General features: G+C 41.2%; 1 protein-coding gene across 1 annotated transcript in view; it reads right to left on the bottom strand.

Moving 5' to 3' along the window:
* Positions 1–13,944: 13,944 nt before the first annotated feature.
* The window catches only part of fam20ca (FAM20C golgi associated secretory pathway kinase a), a 92,492-nt gene continuing 90,690 nt past the window's right edge, over positions 13,945–15,746 (bottom strand). The window contains exons 9-10 of the mRNA XM_061885149.1: positions 15,576–15,635; positions 13,945–14,208 (exon numbers count right to left, since the gene is read on the bottom strand). Of these exons, the coding sequence (XP_061741133.1) occupies positions 13,950–14,208; positions 15,576–15,635 (319 nt within the window). The 3' untranslated portion in view covers positions 13,945–13,949. The remainder of the gene's footprint in view (positions 14,209–15,575; positions 15,636–15,746) is intronic.

Genomic DNA, 15,746 nt, shown 5'->3' with positions numbered 1-15,746 from the left:
TAGTATGATATTTAAACATGTTAGTATGATATTTACACGTGTTAGTATGATATTTACACGTGTTAGTACGATATTTAAACATGTTAGTATGATATTTACACATGTTAGTATGATATTTACACGTGTTAGTATGATATTTACACATGTTAGTACGATATTTAAACATGTTAGTATGATATTTAAACATGTTAGTATGATATTTACACATGTTAGTATGATATTTACACGTGTTAGTATGATATTTACACGTGTTAGTATATTTACACATGTTAGTATGATATTTACACGTTTGTATGATATTTACACGTGTTAGTATGATATTTACACGTGTTAGTATGAAATTTACACGTTAGTAGGATATTTACACTTGTTTTAGTATGATATTTACACATGTTAGTATGATATTTACACATGTTAGTATGATTTGTATATTTACACGATATTGACACTTGTTAGTATGATATTTACACGTGTTAGTATCTTATTTACACGTGTTTGTAGGATATTTACACTTGTTTTAGTATAATATTTACACGTGTTAGTATTCAATTTACACAAATTATAACAATATTTACTTACACATGCGTTAGTATCATTGTGTGACATTTACATGTGTTGGTATGATTTTTGGACATGTGTTAGAATATTTACGGTCACAGACATCAACAATATATTAAAAAAAAAACCAACAACACCTTCTTAGCAACAGTTTGGTTTCTCTTTTCTTTTTATTTGGATTGCACACCTCAGCACACAGATCTTCACAGTAACAACACAATAGCCGTGCTGCTCGTATTTACAAGGGAATACAAACCTAATAAACATCATTAGACCGCCTTTTGTACGCCCCTTCAAACGTCATTTCATGATAATTATCTTCCGTTAACATTTAAACTCTCATTCCTGTCTTGGCACTCCTGTGTACACGAAAATAAAACACAAAACTAAAGAAATCGGCGTCCATCTTAGCGACTGACTAATCAATACTTATTTTAACAAGTGAAGAACTTTTTTTTTTTCTTTCTTGGAATGGATTTCAAATGCAAATAATACAGTTCCCGTTCATTTTAGGTTAATTAACATCCATAAACCCCGTTTCCATATGAGTTGGGAAATTGTGTTAGATGTAAATATAAACAGAATAAAATGATTTGCAAATCATTTTCAACCCATATTCAGTTGAATATGCTACAAAAACAACATATTTGATGCTCAAACTCAAAAACTTAATTTTTTTTTTGCAAATAATCATTAACTTTAGAATTTCATGGCTGCAACACATGCCAAAGTAATTGGGAAAGGGCATGTTCACCACTGTGTTACATCACCTTTTCTTTTAACAACGGCCACTAAACGTTTGGGAACTGAGGAAACTTAATTGTTGAAGCTTTTCAGGTGGAATTCTTTCCCATTCTTGCTTGATGTACTGCTTAAGTTGTTCAACAGTCCGGGGTCTCTGTTGTCGTATTTTAGGCTTAAAAATGTTCAGTGGGAGACAGGTCTGGACTACAGGCAGGCCAGTGTAGTACCCGGACTCTTTTACTATGAAGCCACGCTGTTGTAACACTAGGTGTGGCATTATCTTGCTGAAATAAGCAGGGGCGTCCATGAAAAAGACGGCGCTTAGATGGCAGCATATGTTGTTCCAAAACCTGTATGTACCTTTCAGCATTAATGGTGCCTTCACAGATGTGTAAGTTACCCATGCCTTGGGCACTAATGCACCCCCATACCATCACACATGCTGGCTTTTCAACTTTGCGCCTATAACAATCCGGATGGTTCTTTTTCTCTTTGTTCCCGAGGACACAAAAGTCCATAGTCTCCAAAAACGATTTGAAATGGGAACTCGTCAGATCACAGAACACTTTTCCACTTTGCATCAGTCCATCTTAGATGATCTCGGGCACAGAGAAGCCGGCGGCGTTTCTGGATGTTGTTGATAAACGGCTGTTGCTTTGCATAGTAGAGCTTTAACTTGCACTTACAGATGTAGCGACAAACTTTATTCAGTGACAGTGGTTTTCTAAAGTGTTCCTGAGCCCATGTGGTGATATCCTTTAGAGATTGATGTCGTTTTTTGAGGGATGGAAGGTCACGGTCATTCAATGTTGGTTTCCGGCCATGCCGCTTACGTGGAGTGATTTCTCCAGAGTCCCTGAACCTTTTGCGTAGATGTTGAAATCCCTAAATTTCTTGCAATTGCACTTTGAGAAACGTTGTTCTTAAACTGTTTGACTATTTGCTCACGCAGTTGTGGACAAAGGGGTGTACCTCGCCCCATCCTTTCTTGTGAATGACTGAGCATTTTTTGGGAAGCTGTTTTTATACCCAATCATGGCACCCACCTGTTCCCAATTAGCCTGCACACCTGTGGGATGTTCCAAATAAGTGTTTGATGAGCATTCCTCCACTTTATCAGTATTTTTTGCCACCTTTCCCAACTTTTTTGTCACATGTTGCTGGCATCAAATTCTAAAGTTAATGATTATTTGCAAAAAAAGAAATATTTATCAGTTTGAACGCCAAATATGTTGTCTTTGTAGCATATTCAACTGAATATGGGTTGAAAAGGATTTGCAAATCCTTGTATTCTGTTTATATTTACATCTAACACAATTTCCCAACTCATAGGGAAACGGGGTTTGTATTTGGAAAAGTCAGACCACGGAACACTTTTCCACTTTGCATCAGTCCGTCTTAGATGATCTCGGGCCCAGAGAAGCCGGCGGCGTTTCTGGATGTTGTTGATAAATGGCTTTCGCTTCTGTGGTAGATGTTGAAATCATTGTATTCTGTTTATATTTACATCTAACACAATTTCCCAACTCATATGGAAACGGGGTTTGTAAATGGCGTTCAGTTTAGCGGACAAATGACCAAATAAGACGGGATAAATAAACGTTTGTGATGTTTCAACAGTAGAAAAGTTAATTTGTATTTTATTATCTAAACCAGGGGTGTCAAAAATCTACTCCCGAGTGGGCCGGACTGGTAAAATTGGCACGATAACTTAAATATAAAGACAACTTTGGTTTAGAAAGAGAACGAGCACATTCTGAAAATGTACAAACATATACATTTTTTTTAACACTCGCATGTTGCGGTTAATGACATTCTACCTTTCTTTGTCATTATTTATACTTTCTGAATAAATGATGTGATAATATTTGTCAGTCAACTCACTGGTGTTCATTTTCAATCCGTCGAGATAAAAATATAATATCGAAATAAAACCACAGGATGTTTATTTATGTAGTTTGATAATTTTCCTCAATCATGTGGTTTATTACTATTTTTGTTTTTACATATGTAGCATCATAGAAATTCACATTGACATCCCACTGGGCGGTGAGTTTTTCCTTGCCCTTTTGCGGGATCTGAACCGAGGCTGTCGTTCGTGCAGCCCTTTGAGACATTTGTGATTTAGGGCTATATAAATAAACAATTCTTTGATTGATTGATCGATTTACAAAGATACAAGTAAATGCTATTGTGACATCTAGTGGACACATTTAGAACTGCAGTTTCCTTCTTTTAAAAATTTCGGCTCATTTTTAACCCATCCATCCATCCATTTCCTACCGCTTTTCCCCTTTTGGGGTGGCGGGGTGGGGGGGGGGGGCGCCTATCTCAGCTACAATCGGTCAGAAGGCGGGGTACACCCTGGACAAGTCGCCACCTCATCGTAGGGCCAACACAGATAGACAGACAACTTTCACACTCACATTCACACACTAGGGGACCATTTAGCGGATAAAACCAGTTCCGTACGTTTGACACCCCCGATCTAAACCCTAAATCAGGGGTAGGGAACCTATGGCTCTAGACCAGGGGTGCCCACACTTTTTCTGCAGGCGAGCTACTTTTCAATTGACCAACTCGAGGGGATCTACCTCATTTATATATATCATTTATATTTATTTATTTATGAAAGAGACATTTTTGTAAACAAGTTGAATGTGTTTAATGATAATACAAGCATGTGTAACACATATAGATGTCTTTCTTTCACGAAGACAAGAATATAAGTTGGTGTATTACCTGATTCTGATGACTTGCATTGATTGGAATCAGACAGTAATGATGATAACGCCCACATTTTCAAATGGAGGAGAAAAAAAGTTGTCCTTTCTGTACAATACCACATGAAAGTGGTTGCTTTTTGGCATCTAATTCATCCAGCTTCCATACACTTTACAAGAAAAACATTGGCGGCAAATTCCGTAGCTTGCTTGATTGACATTCACGGCACCCGAGGGTCTTGTGAGATGACGCTGGCTGCTGCCAGTTCATTATTATGAAAAAATGACAGAGAGGAAGGCCAGAAACACTTTTTATTTCAACAGACTTTCGCGCCGTCCCTTCCGTCAAAACTCTAAAGGCCGACTGCACATTTCCTATCTTCACAATAAAAGCCCTGCTTCATGCTGCCTGCGCTAACAAAATAAGAGTCTCGGAAAGCTGGCGTGCACAAGTGATGTGCACGCCAGCTTTCTGAGGGATCGCTTGTGCACGCCAGCTTTCCGAGACTTCCGTCAAAACTCTAAAGCCCTAAATACAGAGTCTCGGAAAACTGGCGAGCACAAGCGATCCCTCAGAAAGCTGGCGTGCACAAGTGATGTGCACGCCAGTTTTCCGAGACTCTGTATTTAGTTAGCGCAGGCAGCATGAAGCAGGGCTTTTATTGTGAAGATAGGAAATGTGCAGTCGGCCTTTAGAGTTTTGACGGAAGGTACGGCGCGAGAGTCTGTTGAAATAAAAAGTTTTTCTCGCCTTCCTCTCGGTCATATTTTCATAATAATGATCTTGCAGCAGCCAGCGTCATCTCACAAGACCCTCCGGTACCGTGAAAGTCATTTAAGTGACGTCTTGGTGAAGATTGATGATCACTCATTTTTAGGTCTATTTTTTTTTTTAAAGCCTGGCTGGAGATGGACTGACACACCCCCCGCGGTCGACTGGTAGCTCGCCATCGACGTAATGGGCACCCCTGCTCTAGAGTCAGATGTGGCTGCATCTGGCTCTCAGATAAATCTTAGCTGGCATTGCTAAACACGATAAGTCAGTGTTTTTCAACCTTTTTTGAGCCAAAACACATTTTTTTCACTGAAAAAATCCTGAGGCACACCACCAGCAGAAAACGTAAAAAAAAATTAAACTCAGTAGCTGATATTGACAAAAAAAAATAGTTTTGGCAATAGCTCTTGTCTCTATGTAGGTGTACTGTCGAGCCGTAACTCATTTTGAGTTTTTTCGGTGTTTTCCTGTGTGACTTGCGCTCCTATTTTGGTGGCTTTTCTTCTTTTGTTGGTATGTTTCATGTCCTCCTTGAATGCTATTCATCGCACCTGCTCTGTTTTTGCAATCAAGACTATTGAAGTCGTGCGGACGCTGTCCTTCTTTGTGTGGACATGGTTGATTGTCATGTACGGATGCACTTTGTGGACGCCGTCTGCTCCGCACACTGTAAGTCTTTGCTGTCGTCCAGCATTCTGTTTTCGTTTACTTTGCAGCCAGTTCAGTTTTAGTTTTGTTTTGCTTCAATGCCTTTTCTTAGCGGCACTTGCCTTTTGTTTATTTTTAGTTTAAGTGTTGGATACCTTTTTACCTGCATGCTGCCTCCCGCATATTGTGATCACGACATACCATGTTCCCGACGTCTACAAAAGCAATTAGCTACCCTGCTGCCACCTACTGATATGGAAGAGTATTACACGCTTACTCTGCCGAGCTCTAGACAGCACAGACACTCAATAACAGAACATTTTTTAATTATAGTTACATGTTTGCAAAAAATACTATCAACCCAACTAAGTGAAATTACATAATTTCTCCCACGACACACCAGACTGTGCCGCGGCACAGTGGTTGAAAAACACAGCAATGAGTAATGAATAATTCCGCTGGTAATCACAGTGTTAAAAATAACGTTCAAAATATAAAACATTCTCATGGATTTTAATCCATCCATCCATCCGTTTTCTACCCTTCCTGTTCAAGAAGTCGCATTAATGGTGAGAACTATTTTATTCATTTGCTTCAGACTAACAATGTTATTAAAAAAAGAAGAAGAATGCTTATTATATTCTTAAAATGTTGGTCTTACTTAAAAATAAACACGTTTATTTGTATTCAGTGTTAAAAATTATCTCTCGGAAATACATTTTAGAATATTTTGCTTTCATGGCTCTCTCGGTCAAAAAGGTTCCCGACCCCTGCCCTAAATGTTCCAATTACTTCTCCAGTCAATGAACCACCAAGTCCTCTATAGTCGTAAAATACCCACCTCGGTCTCCAATTACGACCGGGTCCAAAAGAATCCTGGTAAACAAAAGCTGTGGCTGTAGGCAACCTCCCTATTCAGTTCTTTATTACCTCCACAAGATGGCAGTAGGTACATTTAAAGACCTCTACCTTCGATGTGTACAATGAACTTATCAGCAGTATTAAAGCTGACTTAGCAGTTTGTTAAGTTACAGCTGTGTTGTTCAGGATACAGTACCGTATTTTCAGGGCTGTAAAACGCAACGGTTTTTAAGCCTCATCCACCAAATTTTAAAGGAAATAAATACGTTTAATACATAGCCGCATCGGACTATAAGCCACAAATTTATACCGGTTTGAAGGAGTTTGTAAATGTTTATTTTACATTCTTTAATTGTTTCCAAACGGTGTCTGTCAGCCGGCAGTAAAACGGCCGATCCAACCAAACAGAAGTCATAGTCATGGACCCACTAGCCTGCTGAGGCTCGCTCTCCCATCAGCGAAACAGACTCAAAAAACTCCACGGCGACCCTTTTTTAGGTAAATTTGCGAAACTAAAACAATACAAAAAAAGAATGCCGTTGTAAGCTAACAATGCTAACAGAGACACTTGTAAACGTGTTAGCATATTTGCTAACAACGCTAAAGATGCATGAGAACACTCCTATCAAACCCACTTCTCTGTGAGCGCTTTGAGTATCTAACAATAGAAAAGGGCGATATAAATCTAATCCATTATTATAAACCTGGGACGGTTCAGTAAGTGTGAATTGTTTTAGTTACGTTGTAAAACTTGCAAACATTGCTTAGAGCAGGGGTCGGGAACCTTTTTGGCTGAAAGAGCCAAATATTTTAAAAAAGTACTTCCATGAGAGTCATATAATATTTTTTTAAGACTGAACACAACTAAATGCGTGCATTTTTAAGTAAAAACCAACATTTTTAGACTATAATAACAAAACAGAAGTCATAGTCATGGACCCACTAGCCTGCTGAGGCTCGCTCTCCCATCAGCGAAACAGATTCCAAAAACTCCACGGCGACCTTTTTTTTGGTAAATTTGCGAAACTAAAACAATGCGAAAAAAAGAATGCCGTTGTAAGCTAACAATGCTAACAGAGACACTTGTAAACGTGTTAGCATATTTGCTAACAACGCTAAAGATGCATGAGAACACTCCTATCAAACCCGCTTCTCTGTGAGCGCTTTGAGTATCTAACAATAGAAACGCGCGATATAAATCTAATCCATTATTATAAACCTGGGACGGTTCAGTAAGTGTGAATTGTTTTAGTTACGTTGTAAAACTTGCAAACATTGCTTAGAGCAGGGGTCGGGAACCTTTTTGGCTGAGAGAGCCATACAAGCCAAATATTTTAAAAAAAGTACTTCCGTGAGAGCCATATGATATTTTTTTTAAGACTGAACACAACTAAATGTGTGCATTTTTAAGTAAAACCAACATTTTTAGACTATAATAACAAAACAGAAGTCATAGTCATGGACCCACTAGCCTGCTGAGGCTCGCTCTCCCATCAGCGAAACAGACTCAAAAAACTCCACGGCGACCCTTTTGTAGGTAAATTTGCGAAACTAAAACAATACAAAAAAAAGAATGCCGTTGTAAGCTAACAATGCTAACAGAGACACTTGTAAACGTGTTAGCATATTTGCTAACAACGCTAAAGATGCATGAGAACACTCCTATCAAACCCACTTCTCTGTGAGCGCTTTGAGTATCTAACATTAGAAAAGCGCGATATAAATCTAATCCATTATTATAAACCTGGGACGGTTCAGTAAGTGTGAATTGTTTTAGTTACGTTGTAAAACTTGCAAACATTGCTTAGAGCAGGGGTCGGGAACCTTTTTTGCTGAGAGAGCCATACAAGCCAAATATTTTAAAAAAGTACTTCCATGAGAGCCATATAATATTTTTTTAAGACTGAACACAACTAAATGCGTGCATTTTTAAGTAAAACCAACATTTTTAGACTATAATAACAAAACAGAAGTCATAGTCACGGACCCACTAGCCTGCTGAGGCTCGCTCTCCCATCAGCGAAACAGATTCCAAAAACTCCACGGCGACCTTTTTTTGGCAAATTTGCGAAACTAAAACAATACAAAAAAAAGAATGCCGTTGTAAGCTAACAATGCTAACAGAGACACTTGTAAACGTGTTAGCATATTTGCTAACAACGCTAAAGATGCATGAGAACACTCCTATCAAACCCACTTCTCTGTGAGCGCTTTGAGTATCTAACAATAGAAAAGGGCGATATAAATCTAATCCATTATTATTATTATTATAAACCTGGGACGGTTCAGTAAGTGTGAATTGTTTTAGTTACGTTGTAAAACTTGCAAACATTGCTTAGAACAGGGGTCGGGAACCTTTTTTTGCTGAGAGAGCCATACAAGCCAAATATTTTTAAAAAAGTACTTCCATGAGAGCCATATAATATTTTTTTAAGACTGAACACAACTAAATGCGTGCATTTTTAAGTAAAACCAACATTTTTAGACTACAATAACAAAACAGAAGTCATAGTCATGGACCCACTAGTCTGCTGAGGCTCGCTCTCCCATCAGCGAAACAGACTCCAAAAACTCCACGGTGACCTTTTTTTTGGTAAATTTGCGAAACTAAAACAATACAAAAAAAGAATGCCGTTGTAAGCTAACAATGCTAACAGAGACACTTGTAAACGTGTTAGCATAATTGCTAACAACGCTAAAGATGCATGAGAACACTCCTATCAAACCCACTTCTCTGTGAGCGCTTTGAGTATCTAACAATAGAAAAGCGCGATATAAATCTAATCCATTATTATAAACCTGGGACGGTTCAGTAAGTGTGAATTGTTTTAGTTACGTTGTAAAACTTGCAAACATTGCTTAGAGCAGGGGTCGGGAACCTTTTTTGGCTGAGAGAGCCGTACAAGCCAAATATTCTAAAAAAAGTACTTCCGTGAGAGCCATATAATATTTTTTTAAGACTGAACACAACTAAATGCGTGCATTTTTAAGTAAAACCAACATTTTTAGACTACAATAACAAAACAGAAGTCATAGTCATGGACCCACTAGCCTGCTGAGGCTCGCTCTCCCATCAGCGAAACAGATTCCAAAAACTCCACGGCGACCTTTTTTTTGGTAAATTTGCGAAACTAAAACAATACAAAAAAAGAATGCCGTTGTAAGCTAACAATGCTAACACAGACACTTGTAAACGTGTTAGCATATTTGCTAACAACGCTAAAGATGCATGAGAACACTCCTATCAAACCCACTTCTCTGTGAGCGCTTTGAGTATCTAACAATAGAAAAGGGCGATATAAATCTAATCCATTATTATAAACCTGGGACGGTTCAGTAAGTGTGAATTGTTTTAGTTACGTTGTAAAACTTGCAAACATTGCTTAGAGCAGGGGTCGGGAACCTTTTTGGCTGAGAGAGCCATACAAGCCAAATATTTTTTAAAAAGTACTTCCATGAGAGCCATATAATATTTTTTTAAGACTGAACACAACTAAATGCGTGCATTTTTAAGTAAAACCAACATTTTTAGACTATATTAAAATAAGTCTCTTAGTCTTTTTAATAACATTGTTATTCTGAGGCGAACCAACGATAAATAAAATACTTCTTACCATTAATGCGACTTCTTGAACAGGTGCGGTAGAAACCAGATGGATGGATTAAAATGCATGAGAGGGTTTTATATTTTGAACGTTATTTTTGACACAGAATTATTCATTACTTATCGTGTTAAGCAATGTCAGCTCAGATTTATCCGAGAGCCAGATGCAGTCATCAAAAGAGCCACATCTGGCTCTAGAGCCATAGCTTCCCTACCCCTGGCTTAGAGTGATGAATGAAAAATAATTTCCTGCAGAAAAGCTAAGGACGAATACAACCGGTTCAAGGAACAAAACAGGAAGTAAATTTAAAAGAATAACAAACAATAACACACCTTTTCAGGGTCTCTGTCGGTGTACTATGAAAACTGTATTTGTTGAATAAAAAACATTATGGCCGCTAGCGAAGAAAAATCCGTAAACGAGCCGCACCGTTTAACGGGGGCGCAGGGTAAAAGCGTGGGAAAGATGTAGTGGCGTATTTTCAGAAAAATACGGTACTTGTTCATACTTTGTCATGCACTCCAAGTCATTATTGATGAGAAACAACGTTTTGTTGTATACAGTCGTGGTCTTGAGTTTCCAATCATTTCTACAACTCATATTTTTTTTTGTGATAGAGTGATTGGAGCACAAAAAACAATCATGAAGATTGGTTCTTTATGAATTTATTATGTGTCTACTGAAAATGTGAGGGTCAAAAGTATACATACAGCAATGTTAATATTTGCTTACAAGTTTCACTGCAATAAGACACCAGTTGGCAGCAAAACAGGCCCAGAGCATAATACTACCACCACCATGCTTGACGGTAGGTATGGTGTTCCTGGGATTAAAGGCCTTACCTTTTCTTCTCCAAACATATTGCTGGGTATTGTGTATTTTGTTTCATCCGACCACAGAACTTTCCTCCAGAAGGTCTTATCTTTGTCCACGTGATCAGCTTCTGGAGCAAAGGCTTCCTTTTTGCATGGTAGCCTCTCAGTCCATGGCGATGCTAAACACGCTCGACTGTGGCCACTGACCTGTGTTCCAGCAGCTTCCAATTCATTGCACACCTGCTTCTCAGTGGTTCTCGGTTGAGTCTTGATCATCCTGATGAATTTTCTCTCAGCAGCAGGTGATCGCTTGCGTTTTGTTCCTGATCGTGGAAGGGACAAAACTGTGCCATGCACTTTATACTTATGAGCAATTGTCTGCACAGTTGCTCTCGGGACCTTAAGCTGCTTTGAAATGGCCCCAAGTGACTTTCCTGACTTGTTCAAGTCAATGATTAGTTTTTGCAGATCCGTGCCGAGTTCCTTTGACTTTCCCGTCGTCACGATTTTAACCGAGTGTGACGACTGCATCACAGGAGCCCAATTTAAATGGGCTCAGAGAAGTCAACAGGTGTCGTCAATCATAATCACTCACTTGGAGTTAAGAGCCTTGGCGGAGTCCAACCCTCACTGGAAATGTGTTTGACTTACTGCCGGCAATGCGGACCAAGCTCTGGCACTGATCGTACACAATAAGACAGTCCGATACCCCATACTCTCTGAGCACTCCCCACAGGACTTCCCGAGGGACACGGTCCAATGCCTTCTCCAAGTCCACAAAGCACATGTAGACTGGTTGGGCAAACTCCCATGCACCCTCAAGAACCCTGCCCAGAGTATAGAGCTGGTCCACAGTTCCACGACCAGGACGAAAACCACACTGTTCCTCCTGAATCCGAGGTCCGACTATCCGGCGTAGCCTCCTCTCCAGTACACCTGAATAAACCTTACCGAGGAGTGTGATCCCAAGATAGTTGGAACACACCCTCTGGTCTCCCTTCTTAAAGAGAGGAACCACCACCCCGGTCTGCCAATCCAGAGGTACCGCCCCCGATGTCCACGCGATGCTGCAGAGTCTTGTCAACCAAGACAGCCCCACAGCATCCAGAACCTTAAGGAACTCCGGGCGGATCTCGTCCACTGAGGAGCTTTTTAACGACCTCAGCCCCAGAAATAGGAGAGTCCACCACAGATTCCCCAGGCACTGCTTCCTCATAGGAAGACGTGTTGGTGGGATTGAGGATCTCTTTGAAGTATTCCTTCGACCTATCCACAACATCCGCAGTTGAGGTCAGCAAAACACCATCCTCACCATACACGGTGTTGATAGTGCACTGCTTCTGTTCATAACTTTTATGGACAGAATTTCTAGGCGCAGTCAAGGCGTTGAGGGGTTCCGGTTTGGTGACCGCAGGATTAGGTCTCTGCTTTTTGCTGATGGCTTCATCTGACCGGGATCTTCAGCTCTCACTGGATCGGTTGGCAGCCGAGTGTGAAGCGACCGGAATGAGAATCAGCACCTCCAAGTCCGAGTCCATGGTTCTCGCCCGGAAAAGGGTGGAATGCCATCTCCGGGTTGGGGAGGAGACCCTGCCCCAAGTGGAGGAGTTCAAGTACCTAGGAGTCTTGTTCACGAGTGAGGGAAGAGTGGATCGTGAGATCGACAGGCGGATCGGTGCGGCGTCTTCAGTAATGCGGACGTTGTATCGATCCGTTGTGGTGAAGAAGGAGCTGAGCCGGAAGGCAAAGCTCTCAATTTACCGGTCGATCTACGTTCCCATCCTCACCTATGGTCATGAGCTTTGGGTCATGACCGAAAGGATAAGATCACGGGTACAAGCGGCCGAAATTAGAGATAGAGTGAGAAGCTCTGCCATCTCCGGATTGGGGAGGAGACCCTGCCCCAAGTGGAGGAGTTCAAGTACCTAGGAGTCTTGTTCCTGAGTGGGGGAAGAGTGGATCGTGAGATCGACAGGCGGATCGGTGCGGCGTCTTCAGTAATGCGGACGTTGTATCGATCCGTTGTGGTGAAGAAGGAGCTGAGCCGGAAGGCAAAGCTCTCAATTTACCGGTCGATCTACGTTCCCATCCTCACCTATGGTCATGAGCTTTGGGTCATGACCGAAAGGATAAGATCACGGGTACAAGCGGCCCAAATTAGAGATAGAGTGAGAAGCTCTGCCATCCGGGAGGAACTCAAAATAAAGCCGCTGCTCCTCCACATGGAGAGGAGCCAGATGAGGTGGTTCGGGCATCTGGTCAGGATGCCACCCGAACGCCTCCCTAGGGAGGTGTTTAGGGCACGTCCAACCGGTAGGAGGCCACGGGGAAGACCCAGGACACGTTGGGAAGACTATGTCTCCCGGCTGGCCTGGGAACGCCTCGGGATCCCCCGGGAAGAGCTAGACGAAGTGGCTGGGGAGAGGGAAGTCTGGGTTTCCCTGCTTAGGCTGTTGCCCCCGCGACCCCAGCTCGGATAAGCGGAAGAAGATGGATGGATGGAGTTAAGAGGCCATGCCATGAAGCTAATTGGATTTGATTGTAACATTTCTACATCAACCAAAATTGATAACGTATGTTGCTATATGTATACTTTTGACCCAGACATTTTCAGTAGACCCATAAAAAAATTCATAAAAGAACCAAACTTCATGATTTTTTTGGTGACCAACAAGTATGTGCTCCAATCACTCTACCACAAAAAAATAAGAGTTGTGAAAAATATTGTTAAGTCAAGACAGCCTTCACAAGTGTATGTAAACTTTTGACCACAACCGCATACAAAGTAATGACTTTTAATCGGGAACAATTAGAACATTTACGGTATTTGGCGTGAAGCGGGAAAAGACACAAGCCGGCGAAGACGAAAATAAAAACTTTGAAATAATTGGTGTGCATTTAAGAACATGGCACGGTTCCCTTTGATGGGTCAGGACCGATCAAGCTTACCTTCCGACACTCGCTCCGTGTTGACATGATCGAACATTTACACCACGTCTTTTATCTCTTTTGCGACAAATGTCCACGTCTTTCTCCGCCTGCGTGTCCGTCTCTCGTACAAACACACTTCAAATAGAGGCGAGGACGTTAAAAAGTCTCGGAATTCACTGAATTCAGCGTGATACGAAAAGTGGGTCCCCACACATTCCCTTGTTCCTGTTCCAGACAAGGACGTCGTCGTCGCCCCCCCCCCTAACCCCCCCACCACCCCCCTCACTCACTACCTGTGACCGGAGCCCCTGTGGATGGTGGCTTTTCCGTCCATGTCTTCCTCGACCACGTTTGCGTAGCCTTCTTTCGCCAAGCAGTCAGCCAGGACCTGCAACACCCGGCCCAGTCGGCGGTCCATGGCCTGAAGGTGAGGCTGGATGAGGACGGGGGACAAGTGGTCCTGGAGGAGAGACTCTTCCATCAGAGTGCTGAGCTGGTACTCTTCCTTAGACAGCAGCTGGAGACGGAGATAAGTGGACTTCTTCACCCTACAAAGGAGCATAAACTGCATTATAAATATAATTCTTTACAGATAGAGTGGCCGTGCCAGCAACTTGAGGGTTGCAGGTTCGATTCCCGCTCCCGCCATCCTAGTCACTGCCGTTGTGTCCTTGGGCAAGACACTTTTACCCACCTGCTCCCAGTGCCACCCACTCTGGTTTAAATGTAACTTAGATATTGGGTTTTAACTATGTAAAGCGCTTTGAGTCACTAGAGAAAAGCGCTATATAAATATAATTCACTTCAATTCACACTTTTCAATCAATGTTTACTTATATAGCCCTAAATCACTAGTGTCTCAAAGGGCTGCACAAACCACAACACAAACCACTACGACATCCTCGGTAGGCCCACATAAGGGCAAGGATACATAGATCAGTGGTCCCCAACCACCGGGCCGCAGAATTTTTTTTTCATCCATCCATCCATCCATCTTCTTCCGCTTAAAAAAATAAATAAATAAATAAATAAAATTAATAAGAATTTTTTAAAATTATTTTTTATAAAAAAAAAAAAAAAAAAAAAAATATATATTTTTTTATTTTTATTAAATCAACATAAAAACACAATATACACTTGGTACCGGGCAGCAGAATAATTTTTTATTAATTTTTATAAAAAAACAAACAAACAAACAAAAAATATATATATATATTTTTATTAAATCAACATAAAAACACGATATACACTTACAATTAGTGCACCAACCACAAAAACCTCCCTTTTTCATGACAAAAACCTCCCTTTTTCATGACAAATAAAATTTAAAAAAAAAAAAATGGATTCGCCCCCGCAAACCCCACCACCCCCCCCACCACCCCCGGGCCGCGGGACAAATCATTAAGCGTTGACCCGTCCGCGGATACAAAAAGGTTGGGGACCACTGACATAGATTGTAGTATTCGATTCAATTAATTAGATCACTTGTAATTGGTAGTATGAGATGGCGACTTGTCCAGGGTGTACGTCGCCTTCCGCCCGGATGCAGCAGAGATAGGCTCCAGCACCCCCCAGCGAACCCCAAAGCGACAAGCAGTCAAAAACGGATGGATCGATTTCTAATTCCTGTAATGACGGTTGGCTCCAATCCCTCTCATCTACTCCTACCTGTGGGGGCTTCTTACCAGAAGTTGCCAATTTTTTCATTTTGTCTCCTAAAATCCAACTACTGCTGCTCTCCTTTTAAATTCCCCAATATCCTGGGGGCGGAAACCCCCCCACTCTGTGTAAAGTCTCACCTTTTTTTTGGCACAGCCAGAATCCGTGCTGTTGTGTACCTTTTTTCACTGGGGTAATAGGATCCGTAGGAAATAATAAAAATGTGGATTTGAAGAAAAAAGGTATGTCCTCTGACCTGCAGCACTGACTGAGAGGCACCAGGATGGACATCTCATCATGGGAGTGTTTCCCGAACCTGCAGTGGTGATGTACATACATGCATTACACATCTTAATACATTCACACATGCTCTTTAGCAGGCTACATGCTACTATTAGTATTGATTTTGGATGTTCAGGACTGTAAA

This window comes from Nerophis ophidion, linkage group LG23 (genome assembly GCF_033978795.1).
Source record: "Nerophis ophidion isolate RoL-2023_Sa linkage group LG23, RoL_Noph_v1.0, whole genome shotgun sequence".
NCBI classification, from domain to species: domain Eukaryota; kingdom Metazoa; phylum Chordata; class Actinopteri; order Syngnathiformes; family Syngnathidae; genus Nerophis; species Nerophis ophidion.
Note: the sequence above shows the minus strand (reverse complement) of the source record. Positions and strands in the feature narration are given on the sequence as shown.